This window comes from Camelus bactrianus, chromosome 20 (genome assembly GCF_048773025.1).
Source record: "Camelus bactrianus isolate YW-2024 breed Bactrian camel chromosome 20, ASM4877302v1, whole genome shotgun sequence".
In the NCBI taxonomy this organism is placed as follows: domain Eukaryota; kingdom Metazoa; phylum Chordata; class Mammalia; order Artiodactyla; family Camelidae; genus Camelus; species Camelus bactrianus.
Window position 1 is genome coordinate 18,439,522 of NC_133558.1, and position 16,848 is coordinate 18,456,369.

At 43.0% G+C, this 16,848-nt stretch overlaps 1 protein-coding gene and 1 non-coding gene across 2 annotated transcripts; both read right to left on the reverse strand.

Annotated features, from left to right (window-relative positions):
• Positions 1-7,837: 7,837 nt before the first annotated feature.
• Positions 7,838-7,910, reverse strand: TRNAD-AUC (transfer RNA aspartic acid (anticodon AUC)). The gene has a single exon. It is a non-coding gene; the product is annotated as a tRNA-Asp (tRNA).
• A 531-nt stretch (positions 7,911-8,441) lies between these two features.
• ZSCAN31 (zinc finger and SCAN domain containing 31) lies at positions 8,442-15,044 on the reverse strand. The gene is made up of 4 exons (XM_010974133.3): positions 13,991-15,044; positions 11,093-11,565; positions 10,030-10,180; positions 8,442-9,508 (listed from the first exon to the last, which is right to left on the reverse strand). The coding sequence occupies exons 2-4, from the start codon at positions 11,471-11,473 to the stop codon at positions 8,733-8,735; spliced, it is 1,308 nt and encodes a 435-aa protein (XP_010972435.2). The 5' UTR covers positions 11,474-11,565; positions 13,991-15,044; the 3' UTR covers positions 8,442-8,732.
• Positions 15,045-16,848: the final 1,804 nt, after the last annotated feature.

Below are 16,848 nucleotides of genomic sequence, written 5' to 3' on the forward strand. Positions count from 1 at the left end.
GAAACCATAAAACGAAAACACAACCTATAGACTGGGAGAAAATATTTGCAAATGATGCAACTGATAAGGGCTTAATTTCCAAAATATACAAATAGTTCATACAACTCAATAACAGAAAGCCAAACAATCCAATCAAAAAATGGGCAGAAGAACTAAACAGACATTTCTCCAAAGAAGACATACAGATGGCCAATAGGCACATGAAAAGATGCTCAACATTGCTAATTATTAGATAAATGCAAATCAAAACTACAATGAGGTACCACCTCACACTGGTCAGAATGGCCATCATCAAAAAGTCCACAAACAATAAATGCTGGAGAGGGTGTGGAGAAAAAGGAACCCTCCTACAGTGTTGGGAATGTAAATTGGTGCAGCCACTATGGAAAACGGTATGGAGATTCCTTAAAATGCTAAAAATTAGGGTTGTCATATGACCCAGCAATCCCATTCCTGGGCATATAGCTGGAGAAAACTAATTTGAAAAGATACATGCACCCCAATGTTCATAGCAGCACTATTAACAACAGCCAAACCATGGCAGCAACCTAAATGTCCATCAACAGATGGTTGAATAAAAAAGTTGTGGTATATATACACAGTGGAATACTACTTGGCCATAAAAATGAAATAATGCCATTTGCAGCAACATGCATGGACCTAGAGATTACTAAGCGAAGTAAGTCAGAAAGAGACATACCATATGGTATCACTTATATGTGGAATCTAAAATATGACACAAATGAACTTATTTACAAAACAGAAACAGACTCACAGACACAGAAAACAAACTTATGGTTACCAAAAGGGAAAGACGGTGGGGAAGGGGTACATTAGGAGTTTGGGATTAACAGATACAAACTATTATATAGAAAATAGATGAACAACAATGTTCTACTATATAGCACAGGGAAGTATACTCAATATCCTATTAGATATCATGTGGAAAAGAGTGTGTGTGTGTGTGTGTGTGTGTGTGTGTGTGAGTGTATAACTGAATTGCTTTGCTGTATACCAGAAACTAACACAATATTGTAAATCAACTATACTTCAATAAAAAAATTTTTTTAATGATAAATAAATGGTACAGATGGTAATTGCTAATGTGGGTGGGCATTATTTACAGAATAAACTCTTACTTCACTTTCATTTCTATCTTGCTCTTTAGAGCCCTCTGGCCAGCCCCCACTTGGCAGTTATCAAAGGTTGCAGTTACTATCTCCCCCTTCTAAATGTGTTCTTCTCTTCTCTGGGGTTCCATAATTAAGTAAATTACTTCAGTACCCACCCAGGTACTGTAGGTGACATCTGTGATTCCTTCCTTCTACCACCCACCTCTAATCTCTCTTGAATCTGTGTCTCTCCACTCCTCCTCCATTACTACCATTTAGATCAGTTCTGTGATGTTGCCTGGCTGCCCACCACAGCCTCCCACCACCCAAGCCCTTCTCGAAATCACACCACAGTGAGAGTTCTAAAGAGCAAATCAGCATCAGCTTTGCAGAAGGTAGAGACTATGTTATAAAGTAGCATAAATAGTGTTTATGAGGCAGCATAACTGTGGGTCTTGGCACCAGAAAGTCTTTGAATTCCAACTACATGACTTTAGGCAGATTACCTCTCAGCCTGGCCCACACTCTTACATTGTCCTCAATGACACTTCACAGTTAAGAACACAATGAGCCCAAGGGTGAGTGACTCCCTAAGATTAGAGGAGAACGGGCCCAGGCTATACACATAAGTGCCTGCTCAGGAAGTGATGAAGAAATAAGCTAGAAGGAACCTAGTTCCCTAAAAACTGGAATAGAGCCTTGGAATCGCATGCAAAATCTGCATGTGAGGACGTAAACTTATACCTTGGTGAGGTTTTTGCTACTGCAGGGAGAGGGACTGGGTCTTTGTTACTCCCAGATCTCCCAGAGATGACTCACAGTTAAGGCCCAAGGGAATCCTGATAGCAGAAGTGCTCTCTGCAGATTTACTGATAGAAGGAAATCTTTCCTGGCAGGCTGGATTCCTGGGGCTATGTAAATCTGGTTTTTTCCCCCTTGATTTGTGTAGCCCTTTTCTGTTCCAGAGGGAACTGGAATGGCCACAGCCTGGGACTTCTCGTGCTTCTTCAGTTAATCCAGATAATTAAGTAGCTGGGTCACCTTGCCTGGAGTCTGGGATTCAGAAAGACTCTCATTCAGCATCTTGTATTCAGAGGTAGTCTTTTTTTCTTTTTTTAAGGGAAATGTGTGTGTGTGTGTGTGTGTGTGTGTGTGTATGTGTGTGTGTGTGTGTGTGTGTGTAACTATATATAAATACATACGTACATACATATTACTATGGGTTAATTAACCCATATTAAGGGATTAATATACAGAATATACAGAATTTCTACCCACCAATAAGGAAAAGTTAAAAAGCCCCAAACAAAACTGGACAAAGGATATGAATAAGGAATTCACAACAAGGAAATGCAAAAGGCCAATAAACATAAAATGGCACAAAAGTCCAGTAGTATTCAGAGATTAAAAATAAAAATGACACCATTACATACCTAACAGATTGGCAAGTATTTAAAAGTTTGTTAATATAAATATTGGCAAAGATAGGCAAGTGGGAATATAAATTGGCACAGCCAGTTTGAAGGTACTTCAGTATCTATTAAAATTTTAAATGCACATATGATGTAATATATTAATTCTCTGATCCCCACTGTCCTTGAGAACTGGGATTCTTGACATGGGAGAAAAGTATGGTAGGCAGCCTGTAAGATGTCCTCCAGTGATCCCCCTTCCTCGTATTCAAAGCCTTATATAATCCTCTCCCTTTAAATAACTTGCTTCTAACCAACAGAATACAGTAATCTTGAGGGGATGTCACTTCTGTGAATAGGTTACAAAAAAACTGACTTCTGCTTGCTAGCTATGCTCTCCCCTGCGGAGTTCGATGAAGCAGTCATGTTAAAGAGGCCTACATGGCCCTCTTGCCAAGGCCAGCAAGTAATTAAAGAGTAACTGAGGCCCTCAGTCCAGGAACCCTCAAGGAACTGAATTCTGTCAATGACCACATGAACTTGGAAGCAGATCCTTCCGCAGTCAAACCTGATGAGACACCAGCCCTGATCAACACTTTGATTTCAGTCTTGAGAGACTCTGAAGCAGAGGACCCAGCTGAGCCATACCTGGATTCCCAACATACGGAAACTATGAGATAATATGGGTTGTTTCAAACTACTAAGTTTTGAGGTAATTTGTTACATAGAAATAAGTAATATGAGAGAAGATACAAATGTAAGAGAAGTAACCTATAGTCCTGAATTTGAATTGGAAGTATCGCTAAGTGTGTATGCCCTAGGTCTTGCTACTAAAAAGGCTTAGAAACAATGACCAGCTAAGAAATTAACATCGCCTGACACCCAATCTGCGGTCTTAAAATTCCATTTCCCCCCAAAGCAGCCAAAGGTCCTTGGAGAAATCTGAGACAGGAAATATGTGACATAAGCCTGAAACATTTTGTCACCATAAAGCGAGGAAGTTCCTGACAGAGTCTCATGTCAGAAGGACTCCGGAGCCAACCTGAAGAGCTTCCCATCTGAAGAAGGGAAAATTTGTGCATCAGTAAAGATAATGACAGCAATGGATTGAAATACTTTAAGTATGTTTGGAAGCAGTCAAGGATTTATCCTGCCTTTTCCATGTGAACTATAATACTTGGTAATCAAATAGGTGTTAAGAAAAGGTTTCTTTTAATAAATATATTCCTCTAATGAATAAAGAAGGAATGGTAAAATTAGAATACCATGATTTTGCCAACCATTATGAATCAGTGGATAGAGACACTAAATGTCAATGGCTGCTAACATCACAAAAAGAAACCAGACTTTCCTTCCTGATGGAAGAAAACGACACCATGATGAAGTGGTCTTTGTGAGAAAGGCTAAACCTGAGTATGTTCAAGCTTCTAGACTGAACTACCAATTCCCAGGAATAGAGAAGATGTGAAACTACAACAGAGGGAGGCATTTGTCAAAATGCAGACTGTGGGCAACTACAGCATAAATGACCCCCCACCCCCACCAAATACAGTGCAATGGGAAAAAAGAAATGGAGGGGAAACCTACTTAAGAGAGACAAGACCTATGAGCCAAACACATTTTGTAGACATCACGGGGATCCTGATTCAAGCAAACTAAAAAATACATGGCCCAAGAATTGGAATGGAAACACTTACTGGCTATGTAATGAGGAATAAGGAATAACTATTAATTTTTATGTGAGAAAAGTATCATATCTATGTTTTAAGAAGTTAGAGACACATACTGGAATATTTACAGGTAAAACAATGTATCTGGGATTTGCTTTAAAACAACAAGGGAAGGGAGTAAGTGGATGGGGATACACGTGATACGAGCCTGGTCAGCATAACTGCTGAAGGTAGCTGAGTATGTAAGGGTCATTATATTATTCTTTCAAGACTGAGTCGATCATAATCGTTTACATCATTTCTGACGATTAAATGAGTTAACACCTGTTAAAGCGATGAGAGCTGTGCCAGGCAGGCGGCAAGCGCTACAGAAGAATGGATTAGCACCACACCTGTTCCGGAAAGGCCCGCATTCACCCTGCCTTGGTTGGCAACGCAGCCGGCGCTGGGCGTCCACCTCCCGGGGACTTTAGCCCAGAGCCCGATGACTGCGCTCGCCCCGGCCCCGCCAGCCCAGGTGGGACCCTCTCTGGGCTCCGCCATGCGCGGACACTTCCGCTGTCTCCCTAGGGGGCTCATTAGCTGTTTCATCCCGTTGGCCTCCTCACTTTGGGCCCATTCAGGGCAAAGAGGCAAGTAGGAGACTGCCCCCCTTCCCCAGCTCCCCCAAATCCTGGGACGTCCCTTTCCATACAAGTCTGGCTCTTACCTTCCATCTCCTAGCTCCACCCCATCCCGACGTGCCCCCTAAGTGGACGTCACATTGTGATACAGGAGCACCAAGAGACCTAGAGAGGAAGGGCTCCCCGGCATGGCCTCACCCCTAGGTCTCCACTCACCCACCTGGCCTTCATGTCTTTCCACCAGGGTGCAGAGAGGGGAAGCAGTGCGTCCACAGCCACGCTAGTAACAAACAACGGCAGCGCCCTGCTGCCAGGAAGCAACCTTGACTTGTCTCTCACTCCCACCCCTCGGCTTTCCCAGCCCTCCCTTCCCGTCAGGCTCTGGCACCCTCAGCCAACCATTAACATCACCTGAGTCTATCCAAGTCCTCCTCTCGCACCAACACGGGATGAGCATCACCCTCTCTCCCAAGGCTCTCAGGACACTGCTAGTCACACAAAATAATTACCTGCCACCTACTTATGTGGCACCTATGTTTTCTAGATAAGGAAGAATAGTATTTCCCAGGTGGTGAAACAAAGTTTCTGGCCACTAAATAGGAAAGAGCACTAGCCAGAGAGGCAGTCTCATATACAGAACTTTGTTACCTCGCAGGGATGCGACGTCGAGCAATCACTTCATGTCACTAAAAACTCAGTTTACTCAACTGTAAACGTGGATGGTAAATACCCAGGCCTTTCTCTTCTGGGTGATTGTGAGGATCATCTAAGAAACCCAGTGGGAAAGCTTTTTATTCTATGCCGTAAGGCCTTTGCACCAGCTGATCCCTCTTCCTGGATTACCTTTCCAGCACTGAGCTGACTCCCTCACCTTCTCCAAATCTTAGCTCAAATGCCTCCTTAACGAAGTCTTCCCTGACCACCCTATATAACGAAACCTTGCTCCTCCTTTATCTTGCGCCACTCTTGTTTCCAAAGCACTTTGTCATATATATATATATATATATATATATATAAAATTTAATTGTTATACTTACTGTTTATTGTTTTCCTCTGGTATGGTTCACTGAAGTGTTCCAAGCCCCCATCACAGTGCCCGCTGGCCCAGAGCGGGGCTCAGCGGATGCCAACTGGCTGAGTGCCCTGCGCACTGCCTGAACATCCCTTCTCCTCTCAATGGTCCTCGGATCACAGGCACTGAAAGTCCATCATGTCACTGTCAATGAGGCTGAATGCAAGGAAGTGGTATCAGCAACTGTAAGTCTTTGGATTGGTCTGGTGAAAGAGAAACTGAACAAAAAAGACGACACAGTCCCAAATTCCCCCTTCAGTTTCTCCTTGCTGCAGGCCTGTCAGGCCCCCCTTCCTCCTTCTTCCCCTCTCCCCCCCTCATTCATTGGGAGGCCTCTCCTCCCCTTTGCTTTTCTCCTTTACCCCTTTGGCCTCTATTTTGTGGCTGCTTTCTCCTCTGTGAGCTTTTCTTTGCCTTTCTGGGTAGTGAGTGAGGAAGGGGCTGTCTGAGCACTGGGGTTGGAGTCTCAGAGGGACCAAACTGAAGCTGTGTCGAAGGTGTGTGTGGGAGGCAGTTCTGCCCTACACGAGGACATGGCAGCGGAGACCTGCCTCGTCCTTGTGTCCTGAGGTGCTCAGGGAGCCCAGGGCGGACTAGGGGTGAGGATCGCAGGCCTGCCTTGTGCTCCTAAATGTCCAACAGCTCCTTTCCCTTCACCCTGGAGCTCACATGAAGAGGATGGGGGAGGGAGCATGGAAGCTCTGGGGCAGCGGCTTTTTCCTAAAGTAAACGCTTATCAGAACCACTTGGACATCCTGGGTTAAGATTTGGCTGGATTTGCCTGTCACAGAGCAGAGGACACCACCTGGCTCCCCAAGCCACCTCAGCCCACCTGCCCACTGCACTGCAGGAGCATCTCACTCCTCTTAGGGTGGGGCAGGCAGTGGGGCCACGTTGGGAGCACACATGTAGGGGCAACGTGCTGACAGGGAGGCTGCAGGTGGAAGAAGGATGGGAAGGAAACCGACTTGCGTGGCACCTCCAGCTGATCAGGACCATCAGGGCTGTGTGGGGCCTTGATCCTCAAGTGCACTCCTTTAACCAGCAGCACCAGCATCACTGGGAGTTAACTGAAAATGCAGATGCCTGGGCTCCATTCAGACTTTTTGAACTAGAATCTGTATTCTAACAAGATCCCAGGTGATTTGTAGATACTCTTAACATTCCATAAGCACTATTCTAGATAATCTGCATTTAGCTAATTCTTCTATTTACAAAGAAATAGTCAAGGGATTTTTAAGAGCTTTTTTTTGTTATGGTCCCTGAGCTATAAGGAAAACCAAATATATATACATATGCGTTTACACATATACTTTTTAAATTTTTTAAAAATATACTTTGAAGACATGTTTAGCACAGTATACTTTTTTATGTTTTTTAACAGAGGTACTGAGGATTGAACCCAGGACCTCATGCATGCTAAGCACACACTCTACCACTGAGCTATACCTTCCTCCCTTAGCATGATATACTTTTAAGGTGAACTTTGATTTCCTTTCTTTTGAAATTCTGATTCAGATTTTTTCACTGTGGAGAAAAGTATAGCAAGAATGTTAGCAAAGGTATTTAACATTCGATTTCGTTCCAACACGATACTTACAATTCCACCTACATTCATGAGATGGTATTATTTCTTATGTAAATCATAGTGCACATTTATTGAGAGTTATGTTTTCAGTGCTTTACAAGTTTGTATTACGGAATCTTAGGTAACCTAAGAGGGCACTCTATCCCGTTTTATAGACAGGGAGACTGTTAGCATAGGAGCACTTACTTAAGTTGCTTAAAGTGGCAAGGCTCACAGATGGGGAGGCAGAGGCAGGAGCTGAACGTAGATGGTGTGGTGCCACACTTGTGTGTTTAACCCTGACAGTAAATGGCCTGAGCATGCTGTTCTCCCCAGTTAAGCAATAAGCTGCCTGAGGTCAGAGGATCCATTTCTTTTGAATGGATGTACTGGGGATTGAACCCAGGACCTCGTGCTTGATAAGCACGCTCTCTACCACTGAGCTATACCCTCCCCTCACCCAGCATTACCATCCCCCAACCCCCAGGCTCTTTACAGACTCTCAATGATGCTGCTTGCAATGGCCTTTCAAGATGCTGACTAACCTTCAAAAGGCAGTGGCAGAAAAGGCTGAATAAAACAGGCACATTGCAAAGGTTTTAAAGTACCACCTTATTCATTACTTATAACAAAAATGGAAACCTTAAATATGGGATGACCTGCCCTGAGAATTTGGAATTAGATAATTAAAATGGGACATGGATTTCTAAACCATCAAATCGACAGGTTTTACAGCATGTGTAATGCTGCTTAGTAAATGAATTTGCCACCCATTCTGATGAAAGCACCAGGGAGATAATCCATCACATTCCTGGGGAGACTGTGGCAACGATTTCCTATGGGGATGGGAATGATTCTTATTCCTTAAAAACTTAATTGTATTTAAAACATCAATTTTACAAAAAAAAAAAAAAAAAAAAGACTCACCTCTGAATGTCCTTTGAATTTATCCAATCTTAAAAAAGCATACACAAATACTAGTTACTTAGAGTTGTTTAGTATTAAGTGTTATTCAATAACGGCTGCTCCATACAATTTATTTCCAGGTAAGAGTTGGTCTCTTTAAGGGACATCATTGGAAATGAACCACGGGATAGGGAAAAAGAAGGCTTCCTGGCAACCGCCGATACAGTCATCCACCCAGGAGACACCAGCACCTGGTCTGCAGAAAAGCTGTGCATTCCAAAGCAAAGTAAATTTGATAAGAACAAAATAAGCCACTTGAAATCTTACTTTCCAAGATGGCCCCATTTAGGGGCCCTGGTGGTCCATGGGATTAGTCCTGTTTGGCAACGGTATGGATTTTAAAGTGCCTGATGAGGTTGCAGTGATGACTGAAGGCTTTCCCACACTCATCACACGCATACGGTCTCTCTCCAGTGTGGCTTCTCTGATGTTTCATAAGCAGCGTTCGCCTACTAAAGCTTTTACTGCACTGACTGCACTGATAGGGTTTCTCCCCAGTGTGGATTCGGAGATGCTGAAAAAGCCCCGCGTTCTGACTGAAGGCTTTCCCACACTCGTTACAGCGATAGCGCTTCTCTCCAGTGTGTATCCTCTGGTGCTGCACAAGGTATGAGCTCAGGCGGAAGGCTTTCCCACACTCTTCACATTCATATGGTCTTTCCCCTGTGTGGATCCTCCTGTGTCTAATGAGGCCATTGCTGGCACTGAAGGCTTTCCCACACTCCTTACATTGATAGGGTTTCTCTCCAGTGTGGCTTCGCTGATGTTCAATCAGGCCTGACCTCTGACTGAAGGTCTTTCCACATTCTTCACATTCATATGGCTTCTCCCCACTGTGGATTCTCCAGTGCTGAATGAGAACGGAACTCTGAATAAAGCTTTTCCCACAGTCATTGCACCTGTGATGTCTCTCTCCAGCGGGGCGTCCCCTCTGTTTTTCTGCCCTGCTCCCATGTTTACAAGTTTCTCTGTGCTTAGAATCTAGAGGAACATCTCTTTGCAGTCTGCTATTCTCTAAATGTCCCATTTCTTTTAAGACTTCTTGTTTTGATGCTGAATCATGGTTTTCAAGTATGGTTTCACCATCTGGAATAATGGACCAAATGACGTCATCTCTTTATGAAAGAGCACAACCGTAGGATGGGGAATAAAAAGAGCCATATGAAACACGCACGTCCTGGGAATGCAAAACTGGCAGTGTAGCGTAAAGAAGGCCTAATTGGAAATACTGAGACCAGCAGAGTAAGGGGTCAGCAGCACTGCTGAAATGGCTGGAGGGGGTCACCCAGGGAAGGGGCGGCTCCCAGAGAGGATGTGCACAAGCAGGCAATGCACAGCGCTTACTATGAAGTGGGAACTGTTTTAAGTACATTAACTTATTAAATCTTCGTTGACTCTGTGACTCAGGTACTATAATTATCCCCTTTTTACAGATGCATAAACTGAAGGCACAGGAAGATTACTTGACCTGCCCGATGTCGCACAGCTACTAAGCAGAAGTGCTTAAATTCCAACCCAGGTAATTTGGCCCCAGAGTCCGTAATCTTAACTATTACCCTTTACTGAGCCACCAGAGATCCCCTGAATGGACTTGTTAAAGTCCTTACCTTGTTCTGCAAATTTGTGGGGATCTAAAGGTTCACCTTTGAGCTGTGTCACACTGGACTGAAGCTGGATGGCTGTTGATTCCGGCTTGGCCTTCAGATGCACTGCATCCCCTGAGAGCACTTCAGAATGTCCATGATCACAATCTAGGACCTGAAGGCAGGGAGGTATATTTGGATTCATGAGAGAAGGAACCCAGGCTAATACTCAATGAAAGAGATCAGAGCAGGGAGGGTATAGCTCAGTGGTAGAGTGTGTGCCTAGCATGCACAAAGTCCTGGGTCCAATCCCCAGTACTTCCACTAAAAATAAATAAATAAAAACCTAATTACCTCCCTCCTCCCAAAACAAACAAACAACAACAAAAAGAGAGATCATATGGAACCATATGAAACAGTTTGCAGAGCAATGGCACAGTGGAAGGTCCAGAGTTTAATTCCACACCTTAGACAGAAGGGGGAGAACAAGAGTGGCCAGCGTGGTGTGGTGCTTCAAAATATGTTCACAAGTTCTCTGATGCTCCTCCCATTAAAAGGTGGAGCCTAACTCCCCTCCCCTTCAGTGAGAAATGTACTCAAAAACGGCTCCTTTCTACTGAATAGAATGCATGGCAGAAGTGCTGGTGTATGACTTCTGAGACTAAACTGTAACAAGGATGCAGCCTCCTCCTTATTTTATTTCTCTGTCTCTCTCTCGGGGAAGCCAACTGACATGTTCGGAGGACACTCAGTGAGCCCTAGGGAGAAACCCAGAAGATAAAGACTTCCTGCCAACAGCCAGGGAAGAACCGAGGCCCACCGCCACACCGACTGCCAGCCATGGTCAGGTCTTCAGAGGACTGTAGTCTTGGCTGACATCCTCACTGCAACTTCTTGAGAGATCCTCCTAAGTGGCTCCCAAAATCCTGACTCACAGAAACTGGGAGATAATAGTTTTTTTAAGCCGTTAAAGCTTGGAGGGTAATTTGTTGCCTAGCAACAGAGAACTAATACATGTGGCCACAGCTAACCAACCTGGGTCACCAAACTTCACCCCTCCTTTAACATTCCATGTTTAGGAGCCCACCTGGTTCTCTGGCTCACTGAGCTCTCGCTCCAGATCTTCAACTGCAGCCACCACCTCCTCCCCACTCTCCGGGTGATGCTCCCGCACCCAGGCCTGGAGCTCCTCAGGCAGGATGGTCAGGAACTGCTCCAGCACCAGCAACTCCAGGATCTGCTCCTTCGTGTGTGTGTCTGGCCTGAGCCACTGGTGACAGAGCTCCCGGAGCCGGCTCAGCGCCTCTCGGGGACCAGGAGTTTCTTGGTAACAAAAGTGCCTAAAAAGTTGGCGGGAGGCTTCCTGGCCAGAAAAGCTCTTCTTTTGAAGGTAGGTTTCTTGATCCCAGATAGGGTCTTCCTCCACCTTCACAACCTTACGTCCATCCTGCTCCCCTGCTGAAGCCATTCTGGGATTAACTAAGAAGGGCTCACTCCAGCCTGCAGTGAAGGGGTAACTGATTTAAGATCCCCAATTGAATCTCCTTTAGGAGGATACACCTGATGAGAAAATATTATATATTAATGGAAATTTAAAAAGTAGTGGGAAAACAACAAGTGTCTACTGTATAGCACAGGAAACTATATTCAATATCTTGTAGTAACCTATAATGAAAAAGAATATGAAAAGGAATATATGTATGTATGTGCATGACTGAAACGTTATGCTGTACACCAGAAATTGACACAACATTGTAAACTGACTATGCAGCCAGCTAACCCCCAGACGAATGAGTGAGCCCAGCTGAGATCAGCAGAGCTGCCTCGTGGATGCACAGCTGACTGCAGCTGTATAAGTAAGCCCTGCCCAGGTCAGCAGAACCTCACAGATCCGTGTGCTAAAGAAATGTTTATTGCTGTATGCCACAAAAGATTTGTGATCATTTGTTACACCACATTATTAAAGCAATGAGAAACTAATATAGAGGGGTGGCCTCTGGGGAGGGAACTAGGTAACTGCAGAATAAGAGAGGAAGGGAAATTTCCATGTCATACCTTCTATATTTCTTCTGCTTTTTGAACCATCTGAAATAAAGTACTTACTCCAAGAAAATAAATTAATAAATAGTAGTGATTTCGATGAATACTGAGGGAGCAAAGAGTAGGAAAAACATAATTCTGACAGGATGTGGAGCAGTGAAAGAAGGTGGCTTAGGAGCAAGTACATTTGAATTAGGCCTAAAATAACAGGTAGAGAAAGTGTGAAAGGAGGAGCCTCAACATCACAGGCCAAGCAAACAGCAGAACCAAAGGTATTTAAGGTTACACTGCACAGTGGCTCTAAGGACAGGCGGGGGGTCCTGGTGGAACCAGAGAGAGTAGGGTGTGGGAGAAAATGCAGGACAAGAGATGAGAAAGAGGCATCTCACCGGAATGGAAGACAGCCCTGAACTATAGGCTAAGATGTTTAGACTTGAAAAACCGAGGGACGTCAAAGTTTTTACTTCATTGTCATAGAGTTAGATCTGTACTTTAAAGGAATACTGAGTATGATTCAGGGTGGAAATGATAGGAATGGATTGTGGGGCTGTATAAGCTGGGAGGTTTAATGGGGGTTACACTGATATGTTTACTTTAGTGGTGGAATTTAAGTTTTATATATGACGTTAGCTCTGGATTAATAGAATCATTAAGATCTGAGAGAACTGAGAAAAGTTTCTGGGAGATTAGAGACTCAAGGTGGTGTGTCTCAAACTGTAGGGAACTAGGCTTACTTTCTGATGCTAGAGGCTTCAGAAGACTTCCACACTCCTGCAAGGGGGCAGGGGAAAAAAAGATTATAGGCTGCTGACTCAGGCTATGGCTTGATCAGAAACTACGGGCCCAGGAGCCAAGGGACAAGACCAGTCTTATGTGCAGTAACTAAGCCCCGAAGCTGCTGGTCCCATACTAGGTCAGCCCACTCCAGTATCTCCTTGGGGCAGCAACACTCAGACACTGGGTGTAAGTCCCAGAAAGGGTCTTAAATAGAATGCTGAATGAAGGAGAGAGAGAAATCTAAAACAGCCTCCCACACAAAATAAACCTACAAACTAAATTCCAAAACACACGAAGAACTCTAGTCCTAAGAAAAATAACCAACAATCAGAAACTCACTTGAAATGAAATTTATTTTACAGTCCAGGGAATTTTTTAAATAAGTGATTTTGAGAAATATAAGAGATAATGAAACCAAAAAAAGGCAAAAATGCAACATCAAGTCGATGTAAAAGAGAACTAATTAGAAATCTTAGGATTTAAGAAAAAATTTTGACATTTAAAATGCATTCAAGGATAAACAACAGAGTGGACACAGTTGAAGAATAACTGATTTTTAAGATAATACTGAAGACTTCACTCGGAACATAGCAAGGGATGAAAAATAAGAAAGAGCAGTTAAGGAAGGACCTACATTAAAAGGATACAACACTGATATCCAGGAGATTCAGAAGGTAGTGAATGAATGAGAAATAACAGTTGATGAGGAAAAAGTAAGAATTTTCCAGAAATAAAGGCATGACTTCTCAGATCAAGAGTGCACACTGAGTAGGTGAGGGGTATAGCTCAGTGGTAGACTGCATGCTTGGTGTGCACAAGGTCCTGGGTTCAATCCCCAGTGCCTCTGTTAAGGGCAAAAGTTAATATAAATAAACATATGTTAAAAAAAGACCAGAAAAAAATTTGAAAAATTTGACAGGGAGCGAGACCCGCAACCGGACGCCCCTGCTCCACCTGCCCAACCGGGTCCCGCCGCAAAGCTCCGCGGCCTCCAGGGGGCTCGCCCACGACGCCGGCGGGGGCAGCGGCGGGACCGCCTTCTACTTCAGGGCAGTGTCCAGGGGATGGCGGGGCCCACGCCTGCCCAAGTCCCCTCCCCGCCTACTTCGGCGCGCCCACCTTCATCTCCCGGGCCCGGCGGGTCTGGGACGAGGGGCCTGAGACTCACCTTCGGGACCCGGGGACGCTCCAGATCCGCGGCGGGGGCAGCAGCGCCCGGACCCGCGACGAACCACAAAGGCCGGAAGTGCGTCAGCCGTCGGAGCCCAGTCGCCGAGGGCGAGCGCCCTTTCCCTCCCTGGGGCGTCCTAGTACTCTCTAGGAGCCCCGGAGGTTGTTGCATCTTGGTGCCTACCTCTTTCCCAAGCTGGAAGCCAGAAGTCCAGCCTGATCACAGAGCCAGATTTCTGTGCAGAGTGGCTCTGGGCATCTGGGAGTCAGGAGGTCATGGTCACGCGAAACGTTAGGGCCAGAAGGGGCTTCTTCAGTTCTGGCACTTACACCATCCATCCCTGCCTGAGGCGCTCCCCTTCCTCTGGCCCCTTTGACACCACTAAGGAGAGATGGTAGTTGTGGTTGGGGTTTTCTGTTGTTGTTGCTTTGTTAGTTTGTTTTTAACATTTGTTTTATGGAATGTCAGTCTAGAAGGAGACACGAGTACGTAAACAAGTAACTACATAAAGCTAAATTATATGTGAAATGAAATAAATTAAAATGAAGTAAATGTAAATCGATTAGGACAGTCCCTGGACCATAGTAAATGCTGTGTTAAGTACTTAGAGAATAAATGTATGTAGTAGGCCGAAGGGGAAAAGACTAACAGAGTAGAAGAGAAAGCTGTAGGAGTTTGCCACTGTACAAAGGGAATGGAGCCAGAGAAAGGAATTTCCGGGAGATGGAATACAAGAATAAAATCAGGAATGGGGTGAGATACTTTGGTCATCCAGAAAACTGGGCAGATCTTGATGGCTGGAGAATGGAATATATGGCAGGGGACACTAGCAGTCACTGTTCCTGGATCCCTAACCAAAGACTTTGGGCAGATGTGATCAGATTTGCACCTAGAAGTAAGCCAGAAAGAGAAGGAAAAAATACCATACTTCACAAATGGAATTTAAAAAAAAAAAGAAGACACTAATGAACTCATCTACAAAGCAGAAACAGACTCACAGACATAGTAAACAATCTTACGGTTACCAGAGGGAAAGGGGAGAGGGAAGGGATAAATTGGGAGTTTCCAATTTGCAAATATTAACTACTATATATAAAAATAGATAAAAAACCAAATTTCTGTATAGCACACAGAACTATATTCAATCTTATAGTAACCTTTAATGAAAAAATATGAAAATGAATAAATGTGTATGTTTGTATAACTGAAACATTATGCTGTACACCAGAAATTGACACATTATAACTGACTATACTTCAATTAAAAAAAAAGGTTTGCACCTAGAAATGTTATCATGGCAGTGGTGTGGAGGAGAGACTGGAAGGACTTGAGATTACAGGCAGGTGGACCAGTTAGGAGACAACTGCAGGAATCCAGGGTAGATAGGATGAGGGCCTGAGTCAAGGCCATAGTCACAGAAATGGAGAGAAAGGAATAGATAATATACATTAAGAAGTGAAATTCATTTATTTTCTCCATTCATTTAACAAATTCTCTTTGAATGCATTCTCTGTGCCAAAGGTTTTCTCCAGGAACTGTATATAATAGTAATGAACACAGGTCTTGACCCTCACAAAGCTTAAAAAAAAAGCAATATAGACAGTGGAAGATCTAGTGTATGTAATTTGGGTGAAACATAGTTATGAAAATGGGTATTTAGAATGGAAAATCACATCATATTACAAATTTTAAAGTCTAACGAACATCAAACATAAAAATCAGAAATATAATAAAATGTTTTATTAATTGTCTGATGCACTTCTATAGTAATTTTTTCCTAAATTATTGGCTTTATATTCTTGGACTGTCTTGTTATGTTAATTTTGTAATTTAAATTTTTCTAGAAAGAATACAAAGATAATGTAGTCTACTATGCTGTTAGAAACTAACATAACATTGTAAATCAACTATACTTAATTTTTTTTAAAAAAAGGTAATGTCTATCCTCTAGCATGGCTGATCAAAAACATTTTAAATTGTTGATATTTGGGTAGACCTCTATCAGGTTTCTTTCAATTATGAGCTACAGGATTTTAGGACATTTTAAGTTTAAGTTTAGAATGTCTGAGAATCTCTTATACTGATGACAGTAACAATTGTGTTCTCATTGTCAGTAGCAGACATTGTCAATGTTAGTATTTTATGTCAGATGTGCAAGAAATTTAAATCTCTTTTCACTGTGTACAGTGATTCATTTCTCATTAGACTATTGAACAATTCAACAGCCAATTTATTACTTTATTCAAAATTTAGCTTTCCTTCTAATGAATTACTGTTCTCATATAATCTCAAATTTAAAAAAATATTCACTATACATTCAGTGTACTGATCCTTTGTTGATTTTACATGTTGCAAATATCTTCTCCCATGTGAATTTATAATCAGTTAAGCTTCATAGAACACATTATTGGAATTTTGATTGGCTTGCATTGAATTTAGATATTAATTTAGGAAGGAATGTTTTCCTTACAACATTAAGTTCTTCTATACACAGACATGGTGTCTCCATGGTATATATCTCCATTATCCATCCTTTTTTTTAAAAAAAATTATTGAAATATAGCCAACTTACAATACTCTGTTAGTTTCTGGTATACAGCATAGTGATTCATTTGTACATATATATATATATCCCTTTCCATATTCTTTTTCATTATAGGCTATTACAAAGTATTGAATGTAGTTCCCTGTGCTATACAGTAGGACCTTATTTATCTATTTTATATACAGTAGTTAGTATGTACAAATCCCAAACTCCCAACTTATCCCTCCCCACCCACCTTCTCCACTGGTAACCAAAAATATGGAGATTTCTGATCAAGATGGCAGAGCAGTAGGAACATGAACTCACCTCT

Excerpts from the sequence above, each read along its gene's own strand:
- ZSCAN31 (XM_010974133.3), bottom strand. The coding sequence starts at position 11,473 with ATGGCTTCAGCAGGGGAGCAGGATGGACGTAAGGTTGTGAAGGTGGAG. Across the intron at positions 10,181-11,092 it reads TCAGTGAGCCAGAGAACCAG|GTCCTAGATTGTGATCATGG; the intron begins GTGGGCTCCTAA and ends CCCTGCCTTCAG. Across the intron at positions 9,509-10,029 it reads CCACAAATTTGCAGAACAAG|ATGGTGAAACCATACTTGAA; the intron begins GTAAGGACTTTA and ends CCATTATTCCAG.